The 19,311-nt window shown below is 49.2% G+C and overlaps 1 protein-coding gene across 1 annotated transcript in view; it reads right to left on the reverse strand.

Annotated features, from left to right (window-relative positions):
• EPAS1 (endothelial PAS domain protein 1) overlaps positions 1-18,963 on the reverse strand; it is an 82,588-nt gene extending 63,625 nt beyond the window's left edge. The window contains exon 1 of the mRNA XM_080814302.1: positions 18,417-18,963. Within this exon, the coding sequence (XP_080670428.1) occupies positions 18,417-18,442 (26 nt within the window). The 5' untranslated portion in view covers positions 18,443-18,963. The remainder of the gene's footprint in view (positions 1-18,416) is intronic.
• Positions 18,964-19,311: the final 348 nt, after the last annotated feature.

Below are 19,311 nucleotides of genomic sequence, written 5' to 3' on the forward strand. Positions count from 1 at the left end.
TCATCTTTACATTGAAGTGAACTAAAATCCATGCCACACTTCCAAGGGCCACCAGCAGAAGAGAATAGGAATAGCTCATCCCAACCCTTGAAAATATTCAGCTTTCAGGATTGAGATAGAAACATTGTATTGATACCGTTTGTTGTAGCTGATTTTTAAAAATCTTATAACTGTAACAAATCTGAATGATACTATATACACATTTACGTTTCCAATATCACGAATACACCACTGTGTAAAGAAGAAAGGGTGCCTTTCACAAGATATGGATTGTGTCACAAAATTTCAGAATGGCAAAACCAATTAAAATTTTAAATGGAGCTTATTTGAAGTCTTGGGCATAGGAACACCACTGAAGAAAAACTTGTTCTCCCAGCTAGTGGCTCCTTGCTCAAAGCAGATATATGGGCCACACTGGGAGAGCAAAGTGAGATGCAGCCCAGGCCTGACAGCCCTATGGTCCCAGTCTCATTTATGCAACCATGTGAATTATCGTCAGCCTAGAGAAAACCCTACATGGGTTTAAAACAACCAACTAATCCCCTCCCCCCCCCCAAAAAACCCTTTTAATTTGTAGTAATTTCTGGGATAGCAGAGCTAATACACTGGTCAGGAATATGGGAGAGATGCTGCTTTTCAGGTTTGAGAATAATCTTTGGGCTGGTTATAGCTTGTTTGCTGAGCCTAGACATGTCAATGAATGGGGCTGCATTATGATAGATCTGTAAGCAGAACTTAATACAGCCACCTAGGAAATTCATGTACCATGGTAGCTATGAGATAACTGATATATTGCTGTATAGAAGATGCATTTTTCACAAGATATAATGATAGCATTCTGGATTACACATCCATATTTATTATGTAGAAGGAGATTCAAGAAAATGTTAACAGTGGTTACCTCTGGGTGGTAAAATTTCCCTGATTTTTTTATCTTGATACCCTCCTGTACTAGGACTTTTTACAGGGAACATGTATGCCTTTTTATAATAATAATAATAATAAACGTAGTTACTTTAAAAATAATTTTAGAGGAGAGACATGTGTGGGGGCTGGTGTGTGTGGGTGTGTGTGTACACATTTCTGAACAGTCTCCCCAACTACCCTTATGCTAAAATCTTCCACCAACCACTATGGGGAGCCCCGTCCCTCCTGCCCTTGACTCACAGGGCCCAGAGCACCCCTGGGTGACATTTACGTGCACCCATCCTCCCTCCATGCTCCCCAGCCAGCAGTGTCAGTCAGTGAGCTGCCCCCGCACTGGGGGCAGCCATTCAAGAAGCAAGGAAATATTATGCAAGAGCACAGGAAGTCAGAGGAGACAGGATTCTGGGCAGGCCTGGCAAGGAGTCTGTGTGAACTCCAGTGGACAAGTGGACTTTGCTCAGCAGGGCTGAAGCCAGCAGAGAGCCTTCCCAGGGCGACAAGTCAGAGCCGTCCACCTCAGGTCTCTGGCCAGTGGGCGGCCATCCAGAACTTGGTGTACCTGATTAAAGGCAGATAAAGCCAAATCCTAATATTTCTACTCTTTTGGCCCAAGTTCAAGGTGACTCCCCAACACTCATGCACAGTGACTCACCTCTGTCCCACAGTGCGCTCCCTTCCCCCCAGGACAACATGACTCCATTCAGTAATGTTTGAACCCGCTCCTCTCAGGGCCCCCCGGTTTCCTACCTCAGGCTTGCTGCCCACTGCCTCAGATCACGGGGCTTGCGCCCAGTGTCTCATGTCTGTATCACATACATACACACACATACATAAATATCTATCATATCTGCATATATGAGTCGGGGCAGGAATGACACAATTTATATTCCCAGCCCCAATCCAACCAGCAGGCAGAGATCACAGTGTGGCAACAGAGGATCCGAGGGAGTCCACAACAGACCACAGCATGGTTGTGGCAGGTGAGAGCGAGGTCTCTTGGTGAAGGGTGCTCTCACTAACCCCAGCAGCCTGCCTCCCTCTCCTCTGGCATTAGGAGGCAAGCCACTGCCCCTCCTCATAGCACAGCTGTCCCCTTTACAGAAACCACTGGGCAGTGTGCATTCTGTCATGCCTCAACCCCCGTCCTTTTTTTTTTTTTTTTAAGATTTTATTTATTCATTTGACAGAGAGAGATCACAAGTAGGCAGAGAGGCAGGCAGAGAGAGAGAGAGAGAGAGGAGGAAGCAGGCTCCCCACTGAGCAGAGAGCCCAATGAGGGGCTCAATCTCAGGACCCTGAGATCATAACCTGAGCCAAAGGCAGAGGCTTAACCCACTGAGCCACCAGCCACCCCAACCCCCGTCCTTCCTAAGGGTGGTCCTGCTGCTATGGTGGAAGTGGATCCAGCCCTCTTCTCTAGCATACCCCCATGCCCCATAGTGACTGCCATGTCTCTGCCCCTGTCCTCTTTAACGGAAACTCCTCTTGGAGTTGGGAGGCGTGGACTGGGAGGTGGGTTTCAGGGAAATTGGAGAGGCTTCCTCCAGGCCCACACCGATCACCTTCAACAGCTCATCCTCCTTCCCTAAGGAAGCACTGGAAACCACGCTCCCCTTGGCTTCAGTTCACAATGGAATTAGAACCCTAAAAGGGATCTTGGTGTCTGGTTCCCTCCTATTGGCCCATTTTAAAGGTGGAGAAACTGAGGCTCAGAGGTCACTGAGCCGGTTAGCACTCCTCTTTCCTCTCCACCAGACCACAGAAATTCCATGAGACACCCAAACAGGACATTCCCCAAGTAGAAAGGGACTAGAAGGGAGAGATGGGATGGGGGGACCAGACAGAAAAATGGGGCTGTGGTCCGAGGACTCCCACTCCCCTTTGCCTCTGTCAAGAGCAGGCAGAACCAGCCACCTAGGGAGCGACACCCACCCAGTCACTGCCCCTGGCCTGACAATCGCTAACTGTGGTGAGAACCAACAGTGGTGCTCTCCTGGGACTCTGTTATGTATTTCCAGACGCCACCAACACACAATGGCCCCCACTCCTCCGGTGTAAACACTGCCAAACAGGACAAACAATAACATCACTGCAGCACAAAAATCAGGTGCCCAGAGAGACAGGAGGAAGGGGCAAGGCCTGGGGGTTCGTTAACAAGGGCTCCACCACTTTCTGGCTTTGTGATCACATTTTTATGTCACAATGGTTTCATCTATGTGATGAGAATGACAACTACTTTAACCCATATCATCAGCTTTGGGAAAAAAAAATTAAGCACCAAATGCATTTAAGAAACAAAAGTGCAGAGTTGAAGACAAAGACCCAGCAAATCTAGATTAATTATTTCACTTGGCAATTATTTTCAGGAGCACCAACTATGTGCCTGGCACTCTGCAAATACTGGGGATATGGGGATGAGCAAGTCAGCACAGTCCCTGCCCTCTAGGATCTTAAAACTAGAAAGCAGCAACAGATAGTAAGCAGACACACACACACACACACACACACACACACCAAAAAAAGAAAAACAAAAACAAAAAAAAAAAACCAAAACCAGAAACAAAACCCCAAAAAACAGCAGGTAAGAAGTTTTTTTAAAAAAATAAAGAGGAGACCAGGGATGGAGGGGTGGAAGTAACTGAGGGAGGTCAGGAAAGTCTTCCCAAGGTGAAACAGAAGCTGAGACCTCAGGCTCAATCAAGTGAGCTGGCTGGCTGGGCAATGGGATGCAGGAAAGGCAGGTTCAAGCACAAGAGGTAGCAGGAATGCTGCATATCTGAGGCCAAGCATCATGGTCCCCATATGGCAGAGCCAGGGTCCTCATACCCAAAGTCTCTTCCCACCTCCAGTAACACCAGGAAGCCCAGGTTATCATCATGGCACTGGTATGCCTCCCATTTCTGGACCTTGCAGTAAGTTGCCTGACCTTTATTTTAAAGACCCCAGGCCAGGCACTCTGTCCCTTCGAGTCCACAATTAGGTCTTACTCATAAGATGTGTAGCAGCAGGTGGGACCTGAGCAGATGGGGTGTGGATACAGCCCTTTAGGTCAAGAGATCTGGGAGTGCTAAGTCAAAGGGGAATTTCTACTTACAGCAAGATGGCATCTGGCATGGGCCCTCTTTCTCCACAGGCGAGAGGAGAGCTGGCCAGGCAGGGAAAAGGACATGTCCCAAGTCAGACCATTTCTCAGGAGTCTTGGAAGTTTCCTTGGCCTCTTGGTGTTATCAGATTTCCTCTCATCTCAGAGCATGGGAAAAATATAACTCATAACCTGAATCACTGTTGGTAAGAGCCCATAATCCTGAAAAGCATCTCCCTCCAGATTCTCTTGAGATTCCCTTCCAGCTACGGTCAAATCGCTCCAACAAGTAACGATGGGCCCAATGATTATACTGCTGTGCTTGTTAATAATGATGCCTTAACAGACTGCACTTTATACTTTCAAAGGTCTTTGTAGTGAGATAATGGTTGCAAAAAGGATTTTTAAAGTGTAATATGCTTTTTAAATGCATGGTTTTACTGAAACTCTAGCTCATTTCAACCTCATGACAGCACTCTTAGAAAGCAGTTAGTGTGTCTAATCCCCCTTTTGGAATGTGAAACATGCAGAGAGGTTAAATTACCTGTTTAAGGTCACACAAGTCAGAAACAGATCTAGAACAGTCTTTCAGACTCCTAGAGACTTTTGGGAGCTCCTCTGACCTTCATGTGGAGGCAAGCTTTGCCAGGGACACAAAACAAGTGAGGATTTACAATCTGTTTTGCCAAACAGATTGCAAATACCCTGGAGCATTAACGATCTGTTTGGCAAAACAAAGGCTAAAAAATATGGAACTCTTGCAGTCACCCCTTGACACTGATTTTGGAGGCAAAGAAATCGTCCCTTTCCAATGTAAACATGTGCCCTGCTGCGGCCCAGAAGATCTAAGTCAAGGAGAATTAGAGCCGTTGTCACTACCTCTGTAATACTGGAATCCATAGAAGGAGCTACAGGTGGTACAGAGTCACAAGGCTTATGTTAATCTGAACAGGGAAAATAGCTTCAAGTGTGCTCAGATAAATGGCTCCAGAAAGAAGAGATCAATGTTCACCATCAGCTCAGAACTCCTTTCTGCCTGCATTCTCTAGTCACCAGGATTTCTCAAGGCCCAGAGCTGGCCAGAGGCTGTGGTGACCACTGCACCACCAGCGTGCCCGGACCCCCTCCCCTCACTGATCTAAGCGGGGAGAACAGTTTGCTAGGAGTCGGCAGAGGCAACGTTGAAATTTTGCAGAAGGAGTTTTTACTTTGGAAGGGAAGGGAAAAAGGAAAAAACGCAAAGGAATAGATATGGTATAGTCCCACGCTCCAGACCCCAGTGGTATAGTCACAGATGAGCTCAGTCAGGACTTTTCTATCTTTTCCTTCCTGAGGCCTACCTGGAGCTGTGGTTAGGTGGATGCCCAACTCAAACTTCTAGCTCTGGCCAAACTGGAGTAAACATCACTTTCTGGCCAGTGGGGTTTCTTAGGATGTCCCCAGGGCAGCTTCCTAGGGATTGCCCAAGGCCCAAACAGCCCTGTCTCTGGGCTACCCTGGGCTCTGCAGCTGTCGGTCACCTGTAGTCCAGATGAGGAAGGCCCTGCCACCAGCCTCCTGAGGCTCTTCCCTGGGTTCAGGCCCCATGTTCAGCCGCCTGCACAGAGTAGGTACTTTGAGGACTAAGCGCACCACTGAATAAGGCTATCAAGCCAGCACTGGGTAGCCATTTCCCAGTTCAACAATCAGTTACTGATTACCGAGGGGACAGAAAAGGGGTAAGAGATGGAGACCTGCAGATGTCATGATGAGATTATCTCCCAAGCCGAGCACATTCAGGTGCACCACTGGAGAGCACACCCTGAAGGGATTGTGCTGGCCCCCAGTGATTCTCGGGACTTCTGGCCAAGACCCCGCTCACAAGGGTCCAGCCATGACCTTGAGCACTTCTGAATACCTCTGGGGGAAAGGTTACACCTGCTGGGGGAGGGAAAAGGCTCCAGCTGCCTACCCCCGTGACTCCACGAAGACAAGTCCTTTCTTCTCTTCTGGCATCACCTGCCCAAGAACCTCAGAGCTCAGGCTTTGGGGAATGGTATAGCTGCGAACAGGAGAGGAGAGGGTCAAGGCACAGCTCGGCTGTGGTGGTCTGCACGAGGAATGCTCTAACAGTTCCTGGTAGAGACTGACAAAAGCGGCAGTCTGACTCGGATGTGGCTGTCTCTCTCCCTGTGAAGAGTGGTGGGCTGAAGGGACTTCCCTATCTCTCTCTACAGTGCTCAGACTCAGAGGCTTAGAACCTGGAATGAGAAGGAACCTGAAGGGATGGAATGACAGGTTTATCAAATCATTAAGTGGACAGAGATTTTACCATCAAAATGAGAATGCAGGATGACGGTGGCTGTACCCCTCCCTGGAGCCTGAAGGAAGTTATTTTAGCCTATGGTAAGCTGTCCCCTTCTGGTTTTGAATACTAGGCAGCATTTATTGCCTTTAGGGATGGGTACAGTCCAAATCGGGGGATATTTCCAGTCGTTGAGGTCATTCTCATGGAAAATAATCACCACCTGCTCCAGGTACCCTGTGGTATTCACTCAAGAGCCAGGCTCCCGGTTGACAGGTAACCGAGGTGCCCTGAGCAGCTACCCCATGTCTCACTAGTTCTCAACAGAGGCAGACGTTGCCCCTGCGGCCCCAAGGCAGCCCAAAGATTCCATCGCAATATGACTCAGGAAGGACTATTCCTACTTCCCCCATACCAGCCCAGGCCTGGTCCTCGCCTCCTGTCCGTTACCAGTGCTCTGGACTCAGCTGCGGAAGGAGCCAGCTCAGCGGTCCTGGCATGCCCGGCCTGTTTATTCCTGCCTCTTCCTCTGACTTAAGCTGTTCACCCCAACTGTAACGCCCCATACCCACACGCCTATCTGAGTTCTACCCGATGTTCAAGATCCAGATTTAATGCTCCTCTGCTAAATGGGCCCTCTAAGCAATGCCGACCTTCTCCCTTTCTAACCATTCACAACGCACTAGATTTACCCTTATTCACACTCGCTAATGACGACTAACAATCCTCTGTTGGCTCCACCTTTTATCTGAGCGAGTTTTCTAACTACCCAACTAGAGGGTAACATCTTAAAGAGGGGCCTAGAGTCCTCATCAGCATAATCATCTTGCAATGTTGTAAACAATCTTAGGGATTTTTTAACTCAAAACTAGACTATAACCCCTGAGGGCAGGGTCCATCTAATGGTTCTTTGTAACTTCATTGCCAGGCATGACCCCTGACTGTGGCAGGTAAACTTACACGCGTTTAGACACAGACCTCACCACACGCGTGGTGGGTGATCAAGGAGAATGAGTCAGTTGATCTGAGCAAAGGTTTCTGCCTGTGCTTCAACCCCCTGTACTAAGCACCCCAAATTCTGGACACAGAAACACTGAGTCTACAAAGAACCACCAGGCACCCAAACGCAGGCCTGTGTTCTGGGTGCCATACACGGGAAGAAAGAACAGAAAAAGAGGACCGTCCTTGTTCCCCCTTGTTCCCCCTGGCCCTTTACCCCAATCACTACCTCCACAGACTGGGGACCAGCCCCCTCCCCTGCCTATGTCTCCCCTCAAATCCCTTTAGCTGGGGAGGGAGAGGAGGGAAGGGAAGGGGACCTGCCCCCATGGGCTCCACCCCTTCCTGTGGGCTTTGTTTTGTTAAACATTTGTTAAAATCAAACCTGAATAAAACTGCAAGTTTAATAGGAAAAAAGAAAAGAAAAACACGACTGGTTCCTGCTCAGTAAGGGCTTATCACCTAAATGTTTTCAGGGACAGACATACACACATATTCAAAAGCAAGTTATAAAAGCATCATACAAATAATAGAGACTGAAGACTATATAAATAAGGGGTAACCGATGCACTGCCTATGAGGGAAGGCTCCCCAGGGAAGGTGATTTCTGAGCTGCGAGCTGTGTACTCTCCTGTACACACTTCCCCGGGTGGCCTTTTACACTTTGAGACTAAAGCTGGAGTACTTGTTAGTGGGGCTTTCCTGAAGAGAAGCATTAACATAATACTAGCCTGATGTTTGCATTTTCTGTAAAATCCAGTACCCAGGAGACCTGCCCCAAGTTCTCCTTTTTTTTCTTTTTAAAGGAAAATGAGTAAAGGGCTCAAACCTACATGAATGAGAAAAGCAGAACCCAAGAGGCGGGCTTTCCAAGCAGCCCGAAGGACAGCGATTTTAAAAAATGAAGTATGATTTCAGGGACTTGAAATACAGAAAGTATGACAGAGCCCAGCAAAAAAATGAGACATCCTAGCCCTTAAGCAACACGGAACTTAGCTGGAAAGACAGAACACATAAAATGTCGTTAGATAACAAGGGAGCACAATCCGGCAGGCTCTCCGGCAAACCTACGGAAGAGCCACGAAGGGGTAGAGGGGAGGCGGCGATAGGGGAATTACCGTGGGAGGCTTTGCTGGAGTGGGAGCCCTTGGGCTCGCCCTAGGAAAGTGGGGGATAGTAAAAAGAGAGGAGAGAAGCATCCAAGATAGAAGGACTTGGTTGAGGGGATTCCAGGTGGGATGGGGTCCTGTGATCTGGGGGGAAACGTGCCGTTAGGGCAGAGGGAGGGGGCCTGCATAGCGGGTGTCATGCCTGGCAATGAAGTTACAAAGAACCATTAGATGGACCCTGCTCTTGGGGGTGATAGCACGTCCAGGGGACGGTAGATGGGGAGAGAGCTGGGGTGGGTCCCGCACTCTCAGTGAGATTAACTTGCAGGGCCCTGTAGGCTGCCCTGGGGAAGGAAATTGGGCCAAGGATCCATGTCTTCTTCATTCAGGCTCTGAGCGAAGCTAACTCTTAGGGATCTTTAGGAGAAGCACTCAAATCCGCCACAAAAGAAATCCCTTTCCCACCCTGAAGACTCTCTGTGCTCTGAGGCCATGACCACCCTGCCTAAAATAGGGGCAGTATCAGCACCATGCAAACCTCTTCTGAGAGACTAGGAAAGCTATTTTCGCAGCCAGCCGGCTCCCCAGCCAGTCAGATAGCAGGGAAATGCACGGGGCACCAATTTCTACAGAGTACAAGGCTCCGGAGAGCAGGGTCACACAGTGGACTCCAATTTCCTTGGACTTCTTGACTACCCCTAAGGGCCTCGCCTAATGGGAGGGGCACATCAGCTGAGCGGGGACCTGCAGGGCGCAGGCAAGGAAGCCAGAAGACTGAGAAGGGCCTGGTTCCCATGCCCCACCCACCATTAATTCCCCTAAGTCCCTGGTATAGAATAAAGGACAGACTCCTGCAGCAGAGTGATATGGTTACATTTATAGAAGCTCCCCTCTCACCAGCGAAATGTGACCTTCATACTTTTCTTATCTTAATATCTGGGTAAACATTTGTTGTGCAAGCACACAAATAAAGGTTCTAAAGGTGAAACCGGCGTGTCTGCCTAACACCATGCTTCTCCAACCCCAGGCACCAGAAAGCCCTTTTGGCTGCGCAGAGGACTTCTCTCTCCCTTTACCCCAGGCACCAAAATTAGCTTCATTGGCCTTAGCCAGTCCTGGAGTGAATACTGCCATTCGAAAATAGCATCTGAGAACTCTTGGAAACACTGGAGAGGAATACAAGGGGACAGTGGTTTAGACACTGAAGAAAGCAATTTCAATGAAATGGTCTTTAAGCAAAGTGTATAGGAAATGAGCATTATCAGGATTTGCTCTGGAATCTTTATTAAGTGAATGGTTGTCTTCTAGCTCCCTGCAGTGCCCCATATGGCATATTTTACATGTCCTGGTTTACTCCATTATGCACGACAGTCCTCATTCAGAAAAATATTTCAGAGATTATGTTCGTAAGAGCATTGACCAAATGCTTGAACTCAAACATTTCACTTAGCAGTCTTTTTAATTCTAGAATAATCTGTAAAAACATCTTGGGTCCCATTTTCTTAGATATCCGATCATCCAGAATTGATTTTTTAAAAATTTGTTTTAAAGTTCCAAGGAATGGATCCTCAAACAGCCCCTCGTGAGCACAATTCTCTGTTGTTTCCCTGTGGAATTCATAAACAGAGCAAAGCAACCAATTTTCTGGTGTGTGCTTAAAGCCACTCTTTCCTGCAACTGTGTATGACGTCTTTTTCCAGGACAATCTTTCTCAATACTCCAAAGTGCTTCAGCAACAGGAAGTTGTAAAGGTAGGAAGGAGGCCGGTAAATATTTGCTGTAATTACTCATTAGTAATGCGGGTAGTTACCACTGAAGTTTGAGTCACCCCTTTTGTGCTCTTGGTTCTTTATTACCTTTTAACAGGAGCCCCAGGGAATACCTAGGGGCCTATCCTCACCGAGGACACCTGGGTCCGGTGGTAGATTTCACTGCAGACAGTGTGGCTTGCTTCTGCCAGCGGCTCAATTTCTCAAGCATAAAATTAGGATAATGTTTTGCCCTTCCTTCCCCCTGCCCCCACCCAGGGGCAGTCAGGACAAGTATCATCCACAGTGGTGACAATATGAAAAATCTTTTTGAAACTTTTGTATCAAGAGTACAATACGTGTATCTGTTAATAATACAATATCAAGACACAGAGGAAAAAAACACTCTGTGGCTAGACACACAGCCCAGTGACTTAAAGGATTACCACCACCAATAACCATATGTTCTCACTGATGTATTTTAAAGGATTTATAAAGTGCTTCCGAATGGTCTCAGATTGAGGACTTGTCTCTTATTCATAGCAACCCACTGACTCCCACAAGAGCAGGGAGCCTCGGACTGAAAATCAGACTGAGGAAGTCAACTAAAGTCACAACTAAACAACTAAAGTCACGGAGCTGATTGACTTCTACAAAAACTGTAATAGTGGCTGTACTCCCAGCATTTGCAGGAAGGCAGCGCAGCAATGGGGGCTCCCCTCCAGCAGCACCATCACAAGTATGGTATAATGGAGTCATTTTCCTCACTCATGGGTTTTGTTATATAGCCTAACCCAGTAAAATCAATAATGCTGAGATTCCTAGAACTAACCTCTGGGGGTTTTTTTGCTTTTTAATTGGAGGGGCCATAGAAAGGAGATGCAGGAAGTCACTGGAGGCATATAAGAGAGTTCTAACAATCCACTTCCAAGGCTTCAGAGAATTGGGGAAATGCCAGCTGGGTGTGTGACAGATAAATACACTTTTTTTTTTTTAATGGGTCATTCTCCTTACTAACAAACCACCCTTTCTGAAATATCTTCCCACGTGAGAAAAGGTACTGCTTCCCAGAGTCATTATCTTGCACTAAAGTTACCTATAATGTTAAAACTAAAGACTTGTCCCAAATTAGTGGGGAAGCGTGTATGTGCTGGGAACATGTGAAGCTTCCGGTGGTCATGCCACGTAAGAATTTTGCTGATGTACAAGTGGCACCCCAGAAACAGCCTGAGGCCATCCAGCAAACCAATATCTCTAGAGAAACTAGGAAAATGAAAGGCCACCTACAAGTGGAGGACATTCTAACCCATTCTGCACCTGTCTCCTTGGCTCCAGAGATCTCAAAGGGCCCTGCCACTCTTCTTGACTTCATACTTGCAAGCCAGTCTGTGGTTTTCAATTAACAGGACCCCAAATTGTACCCAAACTCTGCCTGGAAATCACAGAGGCTGTGAGGAGCACATACTCATGCATGACTAGCACACATATGGTATCTCTTGGTTACGATACCTGCCAGTGCACTTACGGTTTACAGCATGGGGAAAACTCAGCAAACCCTTCTAAGCTCACAGTGCCAAAGCCACTGATGGCTGTGGAGGCTCAGGGCTCCTCAGAGAGAGGGCTCTATAAAAATGCAACATATTATTATTGCAACGGTCTTAGCTATTCTTTATTCCCCCATCCATTCTTTCCTTCCTGTCCTTGCAATTTCAAAAGATCAAAAGCGCCAGAGGAAGTCTTGTGCATCTTGATTTGGAGATGGTTCTTCAGAAGCCACGGAGGAAGACTTCTAACAGGTTCTTCTGCACAATGGAGTCTGAAGGCTAAAGGAATTATTGAAGTCCTGCCACCAGTGACGTGTGGGAGGTGGAAAGCTTTGAACTTCTTGGGGGCAGTAGAGAACTACCTCCTGTCCGAATTGAGGGAAACCCACGAAAAAGAAGAATTTCCAGGACTTCCAAGTCCACCCTCCAGGTCTTCAATCCCTGTCTGTGTGTGAGGCTCAATACAGAGATGAGTCACAAAAAAGCAATTATAATAATTATAACTACAACAGCAAAAGCAGTTATCATTTATAGAGTACTTACCACGATCAGGCATGTTATTAAATACTTCAGAGACAGCTTAGAAAAGGTCAGGGGGAATGAACCTCTGGTTAAATTAGTATAGACTACAGAGATAATTTGCCCAATTCAAATCCCACTCCCACTGATCTGACCTTTGACAGTTACCTTTCTATACTTCAGCATTCCCATCAGTGAAATGGGGATAATAACAGGGCTCATGTCACAAGGTTGTTAGGAGAATTAAAAGAGTTAATCCACGGAACGTTCTGAGAACAGAGCCTGCACAAAGGAGACTAAAATGTTCTGGGTTTATGGTTTTCTCCTACTGCATATATGATTTCTCTTAAGGACACACACATTCTTAGCGCATAAAAGGGCCACCAAATAACTGTTTGGAGAATGATGGAAAATGTGACAAATTTTCATGGCTCTTTTAAGAAGCATTGAGAAAATGAATCACACTGTGGGGCACCTGGGGGCCTCAGGCGGTTAAGTATCTGACTCTTGATTTCAGCTCGGGTCATGATCTCCAAGTTGTAGGATGGGGTCCAGAGGCTCGTTCTGGGTGTGGAGCCTGCTTAAGGTTCTCCCTCTGCCCCTCCCACCCTGGGTGGGGTGGGGGGAGGAAAAGGAAATGAATCACACGGGAACTAACCCTGTGCTGTGCGCTCACTCCCCTTCCTTCCATTACTGAAGGCAGCCATGTGGGTAGGTAGACAGGCCAGCCAGGTACAGTTAAGCTTAAGGTGCACCACAGAATCTTTACTAGGTACACACACACCCAACCCCTCCCCCATCTCCAAGACAAGGAGACACTGGCCGTGAAATCTGGGACCTGAACAGAAAGATCCTGAAATGTAAGGCAGTCGCCGAATCAGACATTGAACAAAGGCTTGTCTTTTTCAGATTATAGAACCTTCGAAGGCTGGGCAGAATTCCCTCAGGGGAAATTTTTTTAAAAATGGCTTATATACATATCTTGCACCTAATTTCAGAGGCTCACAGGTCACCCCCTGAAGCCTACTCACAAAGCCCAGGTTAAGAAATTTCCTCTTGAAGTCCTCCCTCTTGAAGAAGTCCTCCTTCTTGAAGTCATAGCCGTCTGCATGGTTATCCTCAGAGGGACCACAATCTCTATCCCTCTTACTCCCAGAACCTTACTGGACACTTCCTCCAGTGCCCCTCACCCAAAAGTTCTAAAGAACAGCAAACATTCATCTCTGGGGACTTCCGTAATACAGAAGTACAAAACAGGGAACACTCCTGAACCCTCCACCTTTTCTTTACTCTCATAACCCCCAACCCTGACCACCAACATCTGACCTACCAGAGCCAGTCTCTATGCTGGTGGTCAGCACCTGCCCTGAATGATTCCAAGGAAAACTATGGATCAATTCTCCCACGCACCAACACACAATACTTTTCAATAACTGTTTGTGCTCGTGTGTGTGATCACTGCCTGAAGAGCTACAAGAGCTTCTCATCTTTACCTTCAAAAGATTTGATCCCAACAAAAAAGTTACATGTAAGTTGCTCTATCTATGTATTTAGGTAAGCTTCCTTATGTGTCCTCCTCCCCCCATCAGTCAAATGAAGCAACTGAAAGCACCATATCTCCTATTTCTTCGGCTCTTCTTTAGCATTTTATCCAGAGTAGGAGCAAGTGTTCAACACACATCTGTTGTCTTACTGATTTATATCAGGCTGTGAACAGCAGAGCTGGTTCTCATCATGAAAATGGACATCATGGGACTGGGGGCTCCAGGAGCAAACACTGCTAACTCCACAATATTGGCAAAAACCTTACCAGGGGAAATATCAGTGGTGAACTATCAGAGACGGGCAGTACTAGAAGCAAAAGGGAGACTTCATTAGGTTAAAATGAAAAGTCATGTTGCTGTAAGACAGGACTGGGGAAAATACATAAAAAGCAAATGCTACTGGACAGATTTCTTGAAAAGGAGAAAAGCCTAAATCTTGAGATAAGTCATGACAGCAAATACTTTCAAATGTATGGGGCTGAAATTCTGGAGCACTGAGAATTATCTAATTGGTTCCCTCTACCTGTAAACATTTTATACCATAAATTCCTAGAGAGAGTTGAGGATCACTCTACACACACACATACACACACACACAGACACACACACACACAAACTGACTGATTTACATTCTAAGTGAATTAAATAGTTTTGAGTCTCACAGTTTTCACTCCTAGAGAAAATGCCAACTCACTCAGGACAGGAATCAATCTAGCAGCTGCTTGAATGTCTCTGCTGACAGGGGGTTCTCTCCTTCACAAAGCAATCTGCTCTGCTGTGCAACAGTCCTTGCATTGGTTTTGTTTAATGAGGTCCACATATAAGTAAACTTTTTTTCTAAGTGAAATAAAGGGAGAGCACTAAGACTATTGAATTCAAACTTCCCGAAGTTTATAGACAATGGAACCCACGCCAACTCTGCTTCCTATTTTCCAAAAAGCAAACAGAGCCACTGCTGCTGCAACTTGGAAATCTTTTATAATTATCTAGAAGAGCAAATCTCCTTTCTACAAGGTTCAGTGATTTGGCAGGGGTGGGGGAGAGGGCCCCGTAATCCTTTGGAAATCATTCTCACTGTTTAGAGGCATTTCAGGCCTGGGGATATTATTTTTGTCAACAATTGGAAAATACGTAATTAATTGAATGCAATGAACCAGGGTTCTGATTCTGACCAGCACTAACTTTCCTTGTGACTGGAAAAGTCACTGAATCTCTCTGAGCCTCAAACTAGATGATTTCCATGAGCCTTTATGAAATGATCGTTAAGTTCCCCATCAGCAACACGGAAGGAAAAACAAAAAAACCCCGAGACCACAGCATTCTTTTTGAACTTGTGAAAGCTGCATGAATTAAATAAGAAATACCTGGACCTAGAATGTGTTGAGCCAACTCCTTATCATCCCTGCATTCTGGTGATTTCTGGTAATGCAGTGGACAGATATAGCAAATGATAACAGAATATTTATGGAAAATATAATTAAATTGAGAAAAGCTCCCTAGCAATAGTTTTCCCGTCAGAATTGGGAAAAGATGGGCTTTGGTTTCGTCTTAGCAGAGGAACAACCAAGTCCAGCTGACAGGGGAAAGAGGAGAGAGAGTAGTTTGAAAACTTCTGGTCCAGGTGTCTCCAACTCCCCTTCCACCAGCGCCCTGCATTAATGATCTAAGCATTCCAGAAAGGTGCTCAGAGCTGGGTCTGGCTTTGGAGTGGACTTTGCTCCAGGATTATCCAAAGATCTCATTTACATTTACCTGAACCACTCTCCAATCCCCACACAACTAAGAACTTCCAAACTCCTCTCTCCCCCGGAAAAGACTCAGAAACTGTTTCATCAGGAAGCGAGACACCTTCTAGCTCTTTTTAAATAGGCTCCACACCCAGCATGGAGCCTACTGGCCTGCCGAGCTTGGGGTTGAACTCACGACCCTGAGATCAAGACCTGAGCTGAAATCAGGAGTCCAATGTTCAACCGACTGAGCCACTCAGGCGCCCCAGACACTCTCTAGCTGGTAACAGAATCAGGAACCTTAATTAATAAAACCGCACTTCCACCTGACAGATTGATACAGAAAGGTGTGTGTTCAAACTTAGCAAGTTTCAAATCAGTGGGAATGCCCACTACCACCAAAATGCACTTGGAAGCCAGCCAACCAGCCTGCCCGCCAACATGTAGAAAGCAAACTCTATTATTAAACATTAACATATCCATCTAGGCATGAACGTTTTGGAACAAAATAATCCTGCGCACTTCTTGAGGGCTGTTGTTAGAAGGAACACTGCAAATGTTCTGAGCATCTTGAATTTTGGGAAAGAAATGGCTCCCCTGAACCAGAAGTAGGACAAATCTTAAGAACCAATGCTGCAGAATCATCATCACGAGAGCCCCATCAGCAGGCATCACACTGCACTTGTGAGGCACTTCTGGAAAACTAAGGACAAGATACTTAGTGTGTCATCTAACTTTAAATGTATGGGTTCACATGCTTTCATTACCCCCTTGGTCCCTGCAAGGAGCCTGCAGCGAACAAACAGCCAGACGCGAAAAACGAAAACAGATTTCAAAACAGCCCAACAGACATTGGACCACCCTTCACGGGACTCTGGAGGGCGAGGGGCACACCGTTTGTCCTGAGAGTCTGCAACACAAACATCCAAGCAAGTCGCAGAGGGCGAACACACTGGGAGCGACCACGAGCTCTAAAGGGCAGCTCCCCAGCGGCCTTTAAGGCGGCTCACCAGGCGATGCCGAGAGTAATTCTTACCCAATCTCTTTTCTTCTCCTATTCAAGCACCCTCCATCTCTAACGAAGGAGGCATTACAGCAAGTCAAAGTATTATTTCCCGGCTCCCAAGTTACCTTTGACGATTAATATACAGAACACAGGGACACAGCGCTGAGCCCGGGGAGAAGCTAACGCTTCACCCAACTATCAAGATTGCCATCAGGCCCCACCTCCGCGATTGCGACAGTCACCGATAGCCATCGAAGTTGTATAAGGTACCATGTTTCCTCGCCGGCGCCAGAGCCAAAGCGCACTCAGAAGAGCTGACTATAATTTTGTGTTTCGGTTGTTCAGTCTTTATTATTGGCATCATGATGCAGGCTATGTTGGTTATACAAACTGTGTCGGGATCTTCAGGTCTCTTCCTTCCTTTGCCGCCCTCAAATGACACAGGCCCCCAGGGGAGCTGCGAGGCCCTTGGGGCCCAGGGTCCCTCACTCGTCTCAGGCCCGGGGACGCCACAGTGGCACGGGAGGGGGAGGTGCGGCCGGGAAAGGGGAGCCGGGTCCTCCAGAAACACAGGAGTGAGGGCCCCCGCACCGGGCCAGAACGCGCACGATTCCCTCCGGTTTATCAAATCCTTATCGGCGCCCCGAGGTGGGAACTAACGCTTTCCACCAGAAGATACCCGGTTTCTGGCACAAGTCCCACAGTGGAAGTCCGAACAAGAACAAATCAACCCAGGCACTGAGCTCTCGGTGCCAGTCATCCCCTCCCTTCGCGGTTCGCTTCCCTCATCCCCGAAATCCGCCCTGCACCCCTGCGGCTGTTACGCCCGGGCACAGGCCGCGCGTTCTATTCCATTCCCCTCAAAACCCAGACCCGACAAGCCGCCGCCGAGGATGGGGCTGAAAACGCAAGCCCACCGGGACAGCCCCGCCGGGATCAGAGGAGTAGGGGGCCAGGCGGCCACTCTCGCACGATCGCGGGAGGCGAAGCCGTACACGCTTGCATGGCCGCGCGGTGTATTCACACCAGTGGCCGGAGTGGACCGGGCGGGGAGCTGCCGGGAGGGGGCGGGAAGGCAGTGAGAGTTGGCCGCAATTGCCTCTCACCCAGTGCCGAGAGGCTCGCGAGGGCACACGGGCAGATCGCGGCTGCCCTTCTCTGCCCTCTTGAGAGAGAAACACCAGGACCCGCCGGGGGCACCCGGTGTCTCCATTCCCTCCCGGCACACCAACGCATCTGCCCTCGCGAGGCAACCCGGCCCATCACACACTCTCCTCCCGAGGCAAGGTGCAGGATCTGGAAGGGGGTTTCTCCAAGCTTCAATGGGGTCTGCAAACCCGGAGTAAGGCCCTTTGAAGCGTCCCGGCCCCTTCGCGGAGGCGCGTCCCAGCGCGGCGCTCCGTCTCCCGCCCCTGGCCAGTTTGCGGTTCAGTGCGATTACAGCAGCTCATTTGGAAGGACCCATGGGGTCCCAAGGAAAAGAGACTAGTGGATGGTGCCCCACATGCGAAACCGGAAAAGGTTAAAAGTTGACCTGGGTCAAGTCAACCCAGAGACATTTCAACATGCTGGCCACATGAGTTGGGAGGCGGGGGGGGGGGGCGCTGGAGCCGCAGCGATCTGGAAAGGTTCCGCGCGCCACAGCCCCTCCGACCTCCAGGGCCATCTCCCTGGGCCTCCTGGCCTCATCGCGCGCGCAGACTCGCGACTTCTTCGGGCCACAGATCCTTCCACTGCGAAGCCGAAACGCCGCGTCCGCAGACTGGGCACCTGCTCTCCCGCCCCCCGCCAAAGCCCTCCACACAGATCCTCCGGCCTCAAACACCCCTGCGGACTCGTCTCCTAGACGCTCTCGGTCGCTCCGGCCCCATACGGCGTGGCCATCCCCCTCAGACCAGCTCCCTGGCCGGCTCAGACGCCCGCTTACCTTTTCTTCTCCTTGTCAGCTGTCATTGTCTCCGTGGCGCTCTGAGACGCCAGACACCTGAGCTCCCCGGCCGGTGGGGATTGCAGTCGCCGCCTTCGCTGTTGCCCTCGCCTACTCCTTGTGGCCCGGGCGGGTGTTAAAGGTCCAAGGTGCTCGCAGGTTCCGAGCGCCCCGCACCGTCAGGTGAAGTTTGCGGGCTGCTGGCTAGGTGCGGGGAGGAGGGTGGAGAAAGGTGCCGGGGAGGAACCTGCACGAGGAGGCGGGGTCGGGGAAAGGAGTGGGAGGAGGCTGTCAAACCCAAAAAGAGGGCCGCGAGAGCGGGACCTTAGTTCCTTTTTCCCACGAAGAGAAGTCACTTTTCTGGGTTTTCAAAAAATAAAGATAAGAAGTGGCTGTAACGACTGGAGTTGGAAGAGTCCGAGGCCGGGGCGGGCGCGACCGCGGAGGTGACCATACAGTCTCAGGACACTGCCGAGGATTGTACAGCCGCCTCAGGATAGCGCTGCGTTGAGTGCGCGGGATGCGCCGCGGGCCGCTCTCAAATGTCCGGCTCCCGGGGCCGCCAGCCCACTTTAAAAACTCCTGCGGCCGGGCGGGGGAGGGCGCGGGGGGCGAGGGCGCAGGGGGCGGGGGCGGGCGTGCGCCGGCAGGCCCCGCCCCCGCCCACCCCGCCCGCGCCGCGCCGCGCGCCCGGGCAGCCCACTGCGTCCCGGCCAATGGGGAGGCGCGGCCGCAGCCTCTGCCCTGACCCCGGCCCGCCCCCTGCCCCCGCGCTCAGCTCCGCGGCGGCCCGCCCGCCCCGCCTCCTCCCGGTGCAGTTCCAGAAGTTGTTTATGAGGTCGGCGGGGTGGCTTGTGGCAAGGTGGGACTCCGCACCGGGCAAGCGCAACCCAAG

This window comes from Martes martes (assembly GCF_963455335.1).
Source record: "Martes martes genome assembly, chromosome: 9".
NCBI classification, from domain to species: domain Eukaryota; kingdom Metazoa; phylum Chordata; class Mammalia; order Carnivora; family Mustelidae; genus Martes; species Martes martes.